The following is a 13787-nucleotide window of genomic DNA, read 5'->3' on the forward strand; positions in this document are numbered from 1 at the left end:
AAATACAGTTCCTGCGATGTCACTTGTGGTGTAGGCCATGGCTGCTATGCTGAGGACCGGTGTTTGCCTTGGTTTTGGCAGCGCAGAGTCAGTAATAACTAGTAATTACAGTACAAGTCACACGTACTGAGCCAAGTGAGGGACCTTAAACGCATCATAACGCAGCCTCGTGTTTCTTGAGGTTTCAGGGTCAGGTGGCGTCCATCCATCGTTGACGATTGTTCTAACTGCCCGGGTGTCGCTGGGACTTGGTGTGGGACCAGGCTATTTCGGGCGCTCATGTGTTGTGGTCAGCTGGACCCGCCTCCTCACTCATTGAAGCGCCGTGTGTAAAGTCCAACCCGCGACTGACCCGAGCTTCTGCCGTCTTTAACTCGACTACAGAGTACAAATCTGCGTCTCCCGACACGATCCAGCAAATGCAGCGATGTCCCGGGAGGAAGAGCTGCTCCGGATCGCCAAGAAGCTGGACAAGATGGTGTCTCGCGACAGCACGGTGAGGGCTTTGACAGGTGACGTCTCCCGCCTCGTGGCGGCGAGTGGACGTCCACGGCTCGTTCGCAAAGTTCTGCAGAAGTTTGGGTGGGTTTGTCAAACTTCACCGTGGAAACGGGTTCTTGCCGGTGGAAGCGTGAGTGGAGCGGCTGAAACATGAGCGTGAGTTCGCCATAACAAGTGTTGAACAGGTGCGAGTTTAGCCGCTGCTTCCCGCTGCAAGTCGCCTTTAGCTGTTAGCTCGCTCGTGTAGCCCTGGTAAACAAGCGTGTCTCGCTCTGTGTGTGCGTGTGTCAGAAATCCCGGACAGAACGGTGCCATGCTGTGATAGTTCCAGACCCCAGCTAACTGAACATTATATGCCAACAGGTCATTGAAAAAGTCAACTGTTGAGTTCAAACTTTTTTTGTGTTTAAAGTTTAAACGAATCACACGACGAACATCAACTCTTCCAACTCACTTGATCTGAGGGATCTGCCCCTTTTTCTTCATGTATTTTCCATACAGATTTTGATACGCAGAGTTCGGAAGTTCCACATCAATGATTGACTCCGTTTCTTGGTGTTGCTAACGGGCACTGCGGCAGTCGCGGCAGTGACTTCGGAGTGTTTCAGCGACCGGGTCCCTTTGATTTCCAGAGCTCTCTCCAAACCTGGAGACTGTGACACACAGTGATGGGCTGTTTTAGAGCGGATGAGCAATGTTTGTGACTGAGAGATGTCAGCGAGCTGCTTCATCTGTGTGTGTGTAGGAAGGAGCCATGGACCTGCTGAAGGAACTCCAGGGCTTCAACATGACTCTCAAGCTTCTCCAGGTGAATTCAACTCTCGCACCCTGCCTGTGTTAGAATTCCTGCCTGTTCTTGGCTCGTACTGGCTGAGCCTTTACTGTGACCAAGCATCAGACCTTGCAAACGATTTTTGTCTGCCTTCAGTTGAACCACTAGGTTTTGTTTTTTCTTGCTAATGTTACATGTTTTGCTAGCTTTTGCTGTTCAGTTTTGTTTTGTTGCACGTCTGTATTTCATGCGCTTGTTTCTGTGAGTCCTCTGCCTCTTTTCAGTCTTGTGTTGTGCATAATTGTGTGTTTATATGTCATCTGTCTGTGCATTTGAGTTTTTTTGTCTATCATTCTGTGCTGTGTTTTACTGTATTTTTGTGTGTACAAACAACTGAAAACACTTGCTCAGTGGGTGACTGCAGCCCTCCCCCTGGGCCTCCTCGACAGGCTTGACATGAGCGTGCGCTAAAGTCTCTTTTGGTTTCAGGAGACCAGGATCGGCATGTCAGTGAACAGGATCCGGAAACACTGCAAGGACGAGGAGGTCGTCGCTCTGGCTAAGGTTCTTATCAAGGACTGGAAGAGACTTCTGGGTGCGTGTTGAACACGGATGTTTGAGTGCAGCGCGACAGGCACTGAAGTTGTTTCCTCTCACAGACTCGGGACGCTCCGAGAAACCTGCTGACACCAACAACGGTCTGGACCGAGGCAAACCAGCGTCACCTCCCAACGGGTCGCCCTGCGAGACGCACAGCAGGTCAGAAGTTCCCCAGAAGCATCAAGAACACGAGCAAGTGTCGAGGGAAGAAGCCGTGCAACAAGGCAGTGTCATGTTTTAAAATCCAAGTTGTGTCAGTGTTTGAGGAGGAAGGTTTTAATGTTTGAGTTTCAGTTTTCACGTTGGCAGCAGCATGTCACAAGGATCATCTTGACAAACCAGGTGTAAAAATGTGTCCATCGAAGGGCTGCGTTATTCCTCAGTGGCTGTGTTGCGACATGATCCACTGCAGGAGAGGAATCAAGGTCAGAACACGGGCGACACATGGGTGGACCAGCTCCCAGATGACGTCTCAGAAATGGACAGTGCAGCTGTGTTGAGATCTCTGCGCCTCACTTGTTTTTCTTCCTCGCATTTGACACAAAAACATCATTAAGTCGGAGCTGGAAGGAACATTGGGCTTTCTTTGTGTGTGTTAGTCACAGGAAGCTGGACGTCAAAGCCAAACTCGACTGCGAACTTGACAAACGCCCTGGTGACCAAAACAAAAGGGAGAAGCATCACAGTAAACACCACTGCAAGGAAGGAGACATAAAGGACGTCAAACAAATGTTCCAGGCCGAAAATGAAGTGAAAGACATCCGAAGAGAGAAGCACTCGGAGGAATCCAGGAAACAAAGAGTCGCTGATTTGCCTGGAAATGAGTCGGACGATAAAAGCGAGAGAAACCAGACAGCAGGAGTGAAGAGGGACAAAGCTCCAGAGGCGAAGAAGATGAGGCAGGAGGAAGAGATGAGGAAGGAGAGGCGTCCTGAGGAGCGCAGGCCGGCGGAAGACCTGAGGAGAGACGAGGGGAGAAATGAAAGGCGAGAGAGACCGAAGCACGCAGACCCGCCGCAGAGGCCCGTGTTCGAGAGGTGAGCGGCTGCTCGCTGGTCCGGCCGTCAGTCGTCACAGCTTGATTCCTCTGTGCAGGAGAGGAGTGCTGGACAGCAGCGTTCTCTACCCGGGTCAGAACGCCTCCCCGCCACGACCCGAGCGGCCGCCGCTCCCCGTCAGACGCCCGCCGTCTTTGGACCAGAAGAAGGAGAAAAGGTGGAGGCAAGAGTGTGATGGTGCATGAGGCGTGACCCACACACTGCATGGGGTCACCTGTGGACCCGAGCCACTAACCCAACTACCAGCATGCTGCTGTGACGCCCTGCTGGAGCTGCACTTGCTGATCAGTGCTGTTGTGACGTTGATCAGGATGGAAGGGCGCCCCCACATGGCTCAGCCCGCCTCCCCTCCGGCGAGGAGACCATCCCTGGACCTGAAGAAAGAAAGGTCAGGCAGTGAGCATGCTGTGAGCGGATTATTTATGGAGGGGCCCTTGCCTCAGGTTATCCAAGCTTATGTAGATGTTCATTTGCACGTCAGGAAAGTCCCCACGGACCCGAACGCCCCAGTGGCTCCGCTTCCATTCCACCTTCATCCTCCTCCTGCCAGGTCAGGCTGCATGCCCACGGTCTTCCCTCCATCACCACTATTAAAGGCGTGTTTCTTACTCAGGAAAGTGCCGCTGGACCCCAACGCCCCTCTTCCTCCTCTCCCTCTTCACCTCCACCCCCCTCCTGCTCTCAAGCGTCCGTCCCTGGATGGGAAGAAGGAAAGGTCTGGAGCAGACCACCTCTGAAGACAGCATGTTTTCAGTCTTTGAGTTTTGGTTTTCCTTCCCCCAGAAAGGAGCTATCAGAGTCCAAACCCCAGTGTGAAAAGAAACCCAAAGAACTTGTGAAGAAAGACAGGTGCGCCACCCGGAGGGTCACTGAGGAAGTTTGATTTGTGCCGTAGAAGGTTCCAGTCGGAGGGCTGCTCTCGAGGAGCTTGTTCACAACTGTTTTTCATCTCGCAGGAAAGAGACGTCTGATGGGAAAGTGGGGAAAAAACACTTGATGGAAGCCAAGAAAGAACGGTGAGAGTGAGGCGTGATAAGCAGGTGCTGAGCTCCATTCCATTTCACACTTGTCTCTGGAAACGTCTGGGAGAAAAACATCGATTTAAGAGAAGGAAAACAACGTCTGCTTCTTGAGACGGCACAATGTGTTGTTGGAGTTGATAGCGTCTTGGTTCTGAGAGCTTAAGTGCTTGGTTCTTCTCGGGAGAGCTCGTTCAGGGAAGACCACGAGTGGATAATACCTCAGAGCTCACGAGCTCCAGGTCTCTTCATTCACTGAGGCTACCAGACTTGATGAGGAATGATGCGTTCAGGTGCTGTCAGGACCACAACCCATATAACTGGCAGCATGTGTCGCAGTTCTGAGGGCATCGTGGTTCTCTGATGTCTAGAACGCAGTAGTGTTGGCGTCAAAAGATGACAAGAACAAAGAACATGGACTGAGGGGAGGAATGAAACTTGTACGCTCAAAACACCACTGTCACTTGAAAATACATTTGGACATCAAACCGTCTGGAACACACTTGTGCTGAAACCCTGGTCCTTCCTGCAGGAAGGACTCGAGCGACTCCAGGCCGAGCCATCCAGTGAAACGCCAGTCAACTGATTCCAAACCCGACAGGTAGGACCGGAATACTGATCCAAACCGGAGTCCGCTTCACGTTACTCACGCAACCTCTGTCTCTTTAAAGGCGGGAATCCAGTGACTCCAAGAGGAGCAGCTCACCACCAGCCAAAAAGCTCAGCGGCGACAGGTGGGTGACGGCGGTGGCTGCTGCTTGTGTTGTTGCTTCCATGTGTCGTAAGAGCCTGGTGTCGTCCTTGCAGGAGAGAGTCTCTCGGCTCCAAGACCGACCAGGCCGCAGCGCCGCAGAGGAAGCCCTCCACAGACGGCAATGAAAGGTGGCTCAGGTCACATGACCAGTGTAACCGCGGTTACTGACATCTCCATTATGGGATTCTTGCCCGATCTCACCTGTAATTATAATCCACTTTTGTATCTGGAACTGTCTCCAAGAGACATGACCTCGCTCAGGTCGGAGACACGACCTCTCTCAGGGTAATGGTCTGGACGTAGTGGATCGATTGAAGCAGATTGTTAACAGCTATTGACGCCAGCGAGTCAGTTATTATAAGGAATGGAAATGTAATAACCACCAGGAGGAGATGATCGACTTTGGGTCTAATTGAAACACATCACCCAAGTGTTGACTGGAGAGACTGCAGTTCAGTGAGCAGCTTGGTCGAGACATTTCATCGACCTGGTTCCTGTGACAGTGGGATGAACAAGGTTAGTGAGCGACTGTGTGCATGAGAGGACTCAGAGGTCAAAAGGTTAGCAGAAAACGGACAATCATCGCATCATGAAGCGCGACTGCTAACTGTAAAGAGCCCTTAGAAGCTGAGATGAGGCTCAGGCCACGGGAGAGTTGGTGCAGAAGAAACATCAGGAGTTTAGTTCAACCTTACAAGAGCAGTGCCATGATCCCACCAGCATCTCCTTTCATGGCTCCCGCCCTGGAGGCTCAGGGTTCCTGTCACAGTCCTCAAGTTGACCTGAACCCTGATCACGGCAGGCAGCCATCTTGCTTCCCTCCACACCGTCTGCAAGAGCATCGAGTTATCGAGTCTCACAGCGACTCCTGATGAAAGTAAAACTCTTTCCTGATTTGTTTTGAGTTCTGACCTTCGTTCCTGTCACAGGATTTTTGTAATGCTGAAGTCAGGGTCGCTCACTCCACAATTGAGACGAGTGAAAACAGGTTCAAGTTATTAACCTCCCCTGAGGCCTTCAGAGAACCTTTCTGCCGCTGCTCTCACTTTTGGCTTCACACCCCCAGTTTCTGCTTTTATTTGAGCTGTGGGGGCTCCTGTGCCAACATGAGATTTCAGTTCTGCTGAAAGTGTCCTTCTGAGTCTACTGAGAAAATGTTGTCGGGACAAACAAACGCTGTCCAAGTCCAAACTGAAGAGTGGACTTGCTAACCATTGTTTTGGTCTCCAGGAAGGGCAAACTGGAGGCTCCTAAAACGCCCACCAGCCCCATGTCGCCTGGCTTCAGCTCTCCTGGGGGTCCGCTGTCCCCCCACCTGTCCACCGGGGACTCCGTCAGAGACAAGTGCATCGAGATGCTGGCTGCAGCGCTGCGCACGGACAGTGAGGCCGACGGCTCAGCGTGTCACAGCTCGATAAGTGAATGCTCCTCCGCTGACAGAGTTTGTGTTCCTTGCAGACGACTACAAAGACTTCAGCTCCAACTGCGACAGCATGGCAGCAGAGATCGAGCATCATATCCCTTTCAAGCTCCCCGCGGTTTTCCTAAGCTGTGCAACTGACGTCTCCTTGACTGTGCCTCACATATCTACCAGGAGACTCGGGCTGTCGACATGAAGTATAAAAACCGAGTCCGGAGCCGCATCAGCAACCTGAAGGACCCAAAGAACCCCGGGCTTCGCAGGAACGTTCTCGCTGGGAGCATCGACTTGGGCCGCATCGCCACCATGACCTCAGAGGTAGGAGTCGCTTCATCTGGGCCCTGCTTCAGATCATCCCTGGATGCAAAGAAGTCTAAATCCATGATTTGGCCTGAGCCCTCAGATGAGTTAGTGCTGTACAGACCTGATGATCCATCAGTCTCCATCAGATGACAGTGAACACGCAGCTGATCGCATCAACTCGCCCTGACTCTGCGGCTCAAACAGGAACCACATGGTTCATGTAGCATGATGCTAGAGTGCCGTGTGTTGAACTAACCTGCTGGCAGGTGCCAAACAAAGGCAAGGGCTTCAAAAGGACCTGTTCGCTTTCTAACTAGACGGAGTAACTTTGTCCAAAGTATTTATGTTCTGATGCAGTTCCCAAAGTCTCTTCTGTCCTTGATGCGTTTTTCCCAGCTGTATTTCAACCTTTATCGACAGCACTGTGGCTGCAGACATGACTCATCATGCTCAATTCTGCCTTTAGACTCTGTGAACCTGTGTTCTGGTTTCAGAAAATAAGTGATTTCCAAAAGTGTTTGACATGTACATGCACGCGCATGTGTGACTGAGAGAGTAAGAGAGAGCAAGCAAGCACTCGGGAGTTTATTGTGAATATAATAAATAAGATAGATGACCTTTAATAGTCCCTCAGTGGGGAAATTCAACATGTGGAACAGTTCAAACAACAGCTTAATCATCTCATTTTATCTTTTCTTCATGTTCTAACTGTGTGAAGGTGAAAATCCAGTTCAGTTTTGTCCCTTTCCCATTTAAACTGTCACAAAAAGTCACTCACCAGATCTTTTAAGTGGACTTGTTTATAAGGGGTTGAATGTCTGCAGGAAATGGCCAGCGACGAGCTGAAGGAGCTGAGGAACGTCCTCACGCAGGAGGCCATCAGGGAGCACCAGATGGCCAAAACAGGAGGCACCACCACCGACCTGCTGCAGTGCGGCAAGTGCAAGAAGAGGAACTGCACGTACAACCAGGTCAGAGGGCCGCCTTTGTTTACGTGGCAGTCGATACGGGCCCTGTTGATGGACAGTGAGGACAAAGGACCTGAATATCAGTGGACGTATGGACCTCAGTCCATCCTGTGGTCAGCTCAGTTAGTGTGATGGAAGTCAGAATAATTCAGAATAAACAGATCGATGCTGAAGCTGAGTGAGTCAAGTGGCAGGTGAGAGAGAGCAGTCAGGCCTCTGAGGAGCAGCAGCTCATTTCCAACCAAATACTTTGGAATGAAAGCGTCAGCAGCCTGAGCTCGTGTGAGGAGATCCGGTTCGGTGCGGAACACATCCACACTCAACCGCTGCTGAAGAGCTGCACCTGCAGCCTCTTCTGGATCTCTCCAGTCTTGTTTATCATTTGTGCCGGCTGCATCTGTCAGGTGGAGAACTGCGATAAGAAGACCTGAGCTTGAACCACGTGACATGCAGCGGGGAGGAGCCTGACATGTGGAGCGGCCCTCCACTGAGGAGTGCTGAGTCAGGTGTGAGGGGGGGCGGAGCAACAAAGCCAAAATGTGCTCTCACAGTCCAGAAAAGTCGTCTCCTCAGCAGGCGTGCAGAATATCAATAGCCTGTTTATGAGCAGCTGGTTTCCATGGTTACCAGGGCACGTTTCTGTGGAGGTTTGAAGTGGGTTTGGCCGTGAGGCAGCAGTTCTGTGTGACGGTGGAGATGATGTGGGTCTGGGCTGGGCGTCAGACCGGTCACCACCAACTCGCCGTCTGATGGACGCAGGAGGAGGCGGAGCACCGATGAGGATCAGCCTCCTCCTCCCTATCCTCCTCACCTGCAGCTCAGTAACCCGCCCTCCTCACCTGCAGCTCAGTAACCCCACCTCCTCCTCCTTCTCCTCAGGTGCAGACCCGCAGCGCAGACGAGCCCATGACCACCTTCGTCTTGTGCAACGAGTGTGGAAACCGCTGGAAGGTGAGTTCTTCACTTCGACCGTAGGAACTGCCCCTCTGGCACAGCTGGCCGCCTGTGTTCTGTAGTCCAGTTGGGTCGGGTGGGTCACGCTGGCGCCACCACTGGCCACCTCAGGCCACTGCGACTCCCGTCCTGCTGCTCTTCACTAACGTCTGTGTCTGGGTGTTTGCAGTTCTGCTGACGAGGTCCAGACCTTTCCTCCCGGGGGAACCAGCAGGACCGTGGTGCTGATCCAAACGCTTTTCTTACTTTGTCATGTGATTGACAGGCTGTTTGCTTGGTGAGTGATTAACGAGCCGCTCGGCTGCTGGGTGTGAAACGAGTTCCACCACGTCGCAGCCGCTCACTCTGTAAATAAACCACCGCAATGATCAAACTCCCTCCTGACTGGTCACACGACTCCAACTTGGTTTGAAACTTGGCGCCGCCACTCACCTGTCAGCCACCAGGTGGCGCTCCTCCCCATCCCTGCTGCAGGCCTGTGTGTTCTGGAACAGAGCCACAAGTCCACAGGTCCCCAGTGCCAGCAGGTCTTGACCCCCCCCTCCCCAGCGCTCCCTCCCTGCAACACGCCGACAGAAGACAGGAGAGTGAACTGTAATAGAGGTCACTGCGACTAGACAGAGAGGACATGGCGGCCAACTAGATGCAAGTGAAGCTCATAACACAGGACAAGCTTTTTGGACAAGGTCTACTTTGGAAGTGACACTGACCTTGTAGCAGGTCAATAGCATAAAAAGCCGCATTTTTGTGAAAGTGTCAGCTGCAATAAGTGAGATGAACTGGAGTCCCACCAGTCTGGTGGAGCGCATCACGCTCGAGCCCCTGTCCGTCCAGAGACTCGCCTCTCCCTCTCTGAACGATGGTCTAGTGGGACAACAAAGACCCCCAGGCTTCTTCAAACGTCCAGTCAGCACGTTTCATCTCAAGCTGACCACATCACTGTCAATGATCACGACCAACCGTCACCACTAGAGGCTCCACTGAGCTGAGCTTCCTGAAGACATGTTTCACCCGACTCTGGTCCAAGCTCCTGCTCCTCTATCAGACCACACCAACCTGAGTCAGTCTTCAGGTGAAACTTGAAGATCCCTGTGCAGCGGTGAGAGGAGCTGGAAGCCTTGTAACACACTTCCCATCCAACCACCTGCTCGATATCCGTCATCATTGATTCACGCCTGGCGAGGTAGAGATGCAGCTGGTTGCCAAGTTGAAAAGAAAGAGCCGGGGTGGGAGGGGGGTTGTTAACTGGAAGAGTGTTCTATTCTCTCCCTGCTGGATTCTCTCTGCACCTGGATTAGTGCCGTTCGGCTGCCTCTGCCTTCATATGGGGAGGAAACCTGGGCTCAAACCTTCAGAGGAGCGGCGTTTGATTAATCCACTTCATTTCACTGCCACGTGTCCTGAAACGCCTGGTTTTCAAGTGCTGCTAAAAAAATGCCACCAGCTCCACTAGCTCTGCTGCGTCACCTTCATCTGGGTCTGTTGACAAAACGTCGAGAAAAGCTCACGTTTGAAAGCACATTTGCTGTGGAGTCAGACCCAGTCTGCAGCAGACAGGCGGCGTCCTGCTCGCAGGCGGACGGAGGAAGGTTGGGGTCGCACAACAGACGGGCAGTGCGGCGGCGCCCGCGGCTGAGGAGTCGTGACTGATGACTGATGCACAGTTCAAATCCACAGCTGAAGGTTTGACTGACAAATGGCTGTTGGAGTCACAAGTGACACCTTCATGCTTCTTAAGAATAGTGAATAATAATTCCAGTCTCTCCTCCATTACACATCATTCATAATGTCGCATTTAGATTGGTGTCAGTAGTGAGCAAGCTCTACAGGGTCACCCTGAAGGTCACCAGCCCATCACAGCTCACACTGAACACTGAAAGCTTTTGGAGTGTGGGACCACGGCGACACGGTGCACACGTCACGTCCATCCAGGTATCTGCTTCACTTCCATCTGAGAGGGCCTGCAGGTCCCTCTCACTGAGGTGTTGGAGCCTGGTATCACCAGAGAGTGGAAGGACTGGTGGCCCAGAGCGAGCCAGTAACTACGGATCCTTCTGTTCAAGGATAATAAGAGCCGATCGATTGTTGTTATGCATCTTTCAGACAACAACCTCCTCCAGTGTGACCTTGTGTGAGGGTCGATGAGTGAAGTTGATTTAGAGCTGAGCAGACAGGAAGAAACAAACTCTTCACTGAGAGACAGACTTCAGTGAGCAGCTCTGTGAGGACTAGAGAAACAGGAAGGCAGGGCTAACCCACCACTCGCTTCAGCCGCGGCTCAATTTGCCGGCTGCTCGTGGAGGAAAATGGCTTCCACTCAGGTGCGATGAAACGAGGACTGGTGCTGAACTAACCAGTCAGTGACCAGCGCCACTGCGTTTCTCCAGGGCTCTTCAGGGTGCACGAGCTGGGAGCTGAGTTGTTCATGCCTAAACTTGTGTCTCATCTCCTCATGTGGTACAGAATATTAAAAAAAATAATCTCCTGATCGTAACTGTGAATTTTTTTATGACTTCCTTTTTAACTGCGCTCAGTCATTGAAATATTTATTATAGCAATATAACATTCAATACAGTATAATTGTGTGTATCTGCTCAGTTTTTACATACTTTCTATGCTGACATTAAACAGCATTTATTCTTGCCTCATAAAAGAACTGACTCCATTTTTCATCTTTATTTTTAACTCTCATGAATAAAAACAGACATCTTTTTTCATCATTTATTTTAATACTCCTAATTATCCCAGGAATCTGTTCATTAATGTATATGGTTATTTTATTTTATTTTTTATTTTATTAGATTTTTTTTATCTTCAATCCAGAGAAACACAAAAACACGAATATTTAATGTAGAAAAATCTTGTTTTTAGTCATGATGTTTGTTAATAATTCAGTGATTATTAGAATAATTGCCAAAATGTAAAAGAAAACCTGGGATTCAATTGTTTCTCATCTATGAAAGCATTACTATTTTGGCTGAGAAGCTTCTGAGGCGAGTGTCGGCGCAGCAGACCTGAAGTCTTGGCTCACTGCTGCTCTTGTTCTCTGGTGGCTGCTTTGCTTTATTAGCGGAGTTTGACAGCAACATGGCTGTGTTGACAGGAGGAAGTAAGCTGGGCAGGATTTAAGCAGCACCAACTGAGGAGCCCAGGAGAAAGACTGGGATCTGGCAGCCGCTTGAGAGAGACCAGTCAGCTGTGCACATCACAGAAGAGTCAAAACCTGGAGATGGAGTGAGCTGGGACTTGCTTTTCTCAGAGCAATGATCGGAAAGTGTCAGGTCCTGGACTCAGACATGATGATGTGGGATGTAGTTCATGAGTCTTCCAGCTGTGTTTGCTGGTCTCCAGACCTCCAGCAGCCTCGGGGTGACAGCAGGAGCGGGAGGGATGCCGTCTTCATTTGTTCTGCCAGTGTTTCTGGCTGGTGTCCTGCGCATTACTCTGGTTAAAGCGCTGTGACTCGGCCCCGGAGTTCGGATTTGAAGGAGCCCTTGGCGTCCACAGTGGAGTCCACACACACAGGGCAGCCTGACGGAGCTGCTGGCTCACCTGATAGGAGATCGGCCCTGAGACAAGGGAAGAGTCTTTGTCTGGCGGGTCCTGATGGAAGGGGGGGGCATTGTTAGGCCTGAATGGCACCACAGCCTTTGGTCGGCCTCAAATGCAGTGAGTTGAGGCATCAAGAGCTTCCCTCCAGCATGAATCATTCACTAACAGCTGGACGCTCTTAGCCCTGGACATGATGCGGGTGATTTCAGGACTGGTCCAGCAACACGGGCGCGTCTTGGAGTGGATGTGTGATCGGCGGCTGCTTCTCATTCACAGCTGGGGACAGAGGTCGCCGGGGTCAGCCCTCATTGATCTCCATCTACAAGAAGCATTTATTTCCAGTTGTCGTTGTGACATCAATACTAGTCGACAGATGTGGCTGCAGCTCTCCAGAGAAATGCCGGCGTTTATATTCCCACGGACGGTGACACGCTCGTGAGCCGCCGCCGCTGCCGCCGCCGCTGCCGCCGCCTCCCCCTCTGCAGGTCAGAGCTGCAGCGCGTCGGAGTGTTGCTGGCGCCAGCAGCCACTTAGCATCAGCTGGAACCAAGTTCCCCCAAGTCCAAAGGTATCGAAGTCCCTGTGTGGTTGCCTGGCAACCTGAGGAGAAGTCAGGAAGCGTGCGCTCCTGGCCAGGAAGTAATGAATTGCTCAGACAATATTCTAATTGGGTGCTATTGACTCATTTTGCCAAAAGCCAATTAGAAATTTAGAAACTAGCGGCTGCTCCAGCCATGAGTGATGTTTAATAATGAAGGTCTGTGGCCATGCTAAATGATGCATGCCTTAATATCGAGCTCCCAAAGTCTGGATGTAGTTGCTCAGGTAAGAAACAGCAGCTGTCGGCGGCTGAGAGGAAGAGGGCAGGACGTGCACACACAGGCGGCTTAAGAAGCACGGCTGGCTCCTACCTCCACCAGGCACCTGATCACCAGGAAACTGAGCTTCTGTTTCAGTGCTTTTTCACTTTAAATTCTCGCTCCATGCAAGAGGCAGGCGGGGTGGAGAGCGCCGCCATCAGGCCCAGACAAGTATCGGAAGAGAATCTCAACTCTTGGACAGAAGCCGGCGACTGCAGCTGGAATACCATGTTCCCAGCAGAGTGATGTCAGCAGGCTTCACACCACAGGTTTAGTGGAAACAAGCCGTCGCCTGGCTGGAGCATGTTGTTCATCACAGCCCAGCAGAAGACAGCAGGCGTCGTCAGCCCATGACACACCTGCGAACGTGTCTTCACATCGCAGCAGCAATCACACTAAAGAGTCCAGTGAATGTCAGTGATTCCATCCAGGGACACGTGCCTTATTTGGACCTGGGTCTTCTGGTCAGCACAAAGCGCTCCTCCGCTCGAGATGTGGGGAGCGATGAGCCGCTGCGCCACACCTCCCTCCCACCTGCAGCATGAGCAGATCACAGGTACATCTTCTGATGTCAGAGACCTTACTGAGCTTCAAGAGGAGTCTTAACTGGGGACTCCAGGCAGTGAAGTGGAGATGCACACGAGAGTTTTTATGGGTTTTGTGAGCTTTACAGCAGGAGAACGTGAGAGGATGAATTAGTTATGAGGCTGATATTGAAAAGACTTTGGAACAGGGAATGGAGAAGTACCACCGAGCGCTTTTTCAAACACCATCACGAGGGGAGATCCAGTCGGCGACATCAATATTGAAATGGAGCAAAATGCCGAGCGAAGCAAAAGCAAAGTCTGGGTTCCACTCAACTGACTCCTGCTCCATGAAGCGTGTTCGAATGATAGTAGTCTAGTCGGCTCACCACGTGCACGGCTTCGTGCCAGCGTGTCTGACTGTCGCCTATATTTGACCTTAAACTCAAAATGTGGCATGAAAGCCGTGTGTCCTTTGATAAAATGGTCCCATACTTTCAAC

General features: G+C 51.5%; 1 protein-coding gene across 4 annotated transcripts; it reads left to right on the forward strand.

The window, feature by feature from the left end:
• The first annotated feature begins 239 nt into the window (after positions 1-239).
• On the forward strand, positions 240-10978 carry tcea3 (transcription elongation factor A (SII), 3). Of its 4 annotated transcripts, XM_053888148.1 has the most exons (20): positions 242-496; positions 1247-1309; positions 1763-1868; positions 1933-2032; positions 2473-2910; positions 2969-3088; positions 3242-3319; positions 3413-3481; positions 3545-3646; positions 3715-3780; positions 3888-3947; positions 4483-4551; positions 4622-4684; positions 4758-4832; positions 5935-6086; positions 6163-6218; positions 6287-6442; positions 7252-7398; positions 8275-8346; positions 8519-10973. In XM_053888148.1, exons 1-20 carry the CDS (start codon positions 428-430, stop codon positions 8525-8527), a joined length of 2070 nt encoding a protein of 689 aa, XP_053744123.1. In that variant the 5' UTR covers positions 242-427; the 3' UTR covers positions 8528-10973. The 4 variants fall into 4 exon arrangements, with proteins under 4 accessions (XP_053744121.1, XP_053744123.1, XP_053744124.1 ...); XM_053888146.1 differs by having other exon boundaries at positions 240-496; positions 3242-3481; positions 8519-10974; XM_053888147.1 differs by lacking the exon at positions 242-496 and adding an exon at positions 505-657 and having other exon boundaries at positions 3242-3481; positions 8519-10978.
• Positions 10979-13787: the final 2809 nt, after the last annotated feature.

Source organism: Synchiropus splendidus, chromosome 15 (genome assembly GCF_027744825.2).
Source record: "Synchiropus splendidus isolate RoL2022-P1 chromosome 15, RoL_Sspl_1.0, whole genome shotgun sequence".
Classification (NCBI taxonomy): Eukaryota; Metazoa; Chordata; class Actinopteri; order Syngnathiformes; family Callionymidae; genus Synchiropus; species Synchiropus splendidus.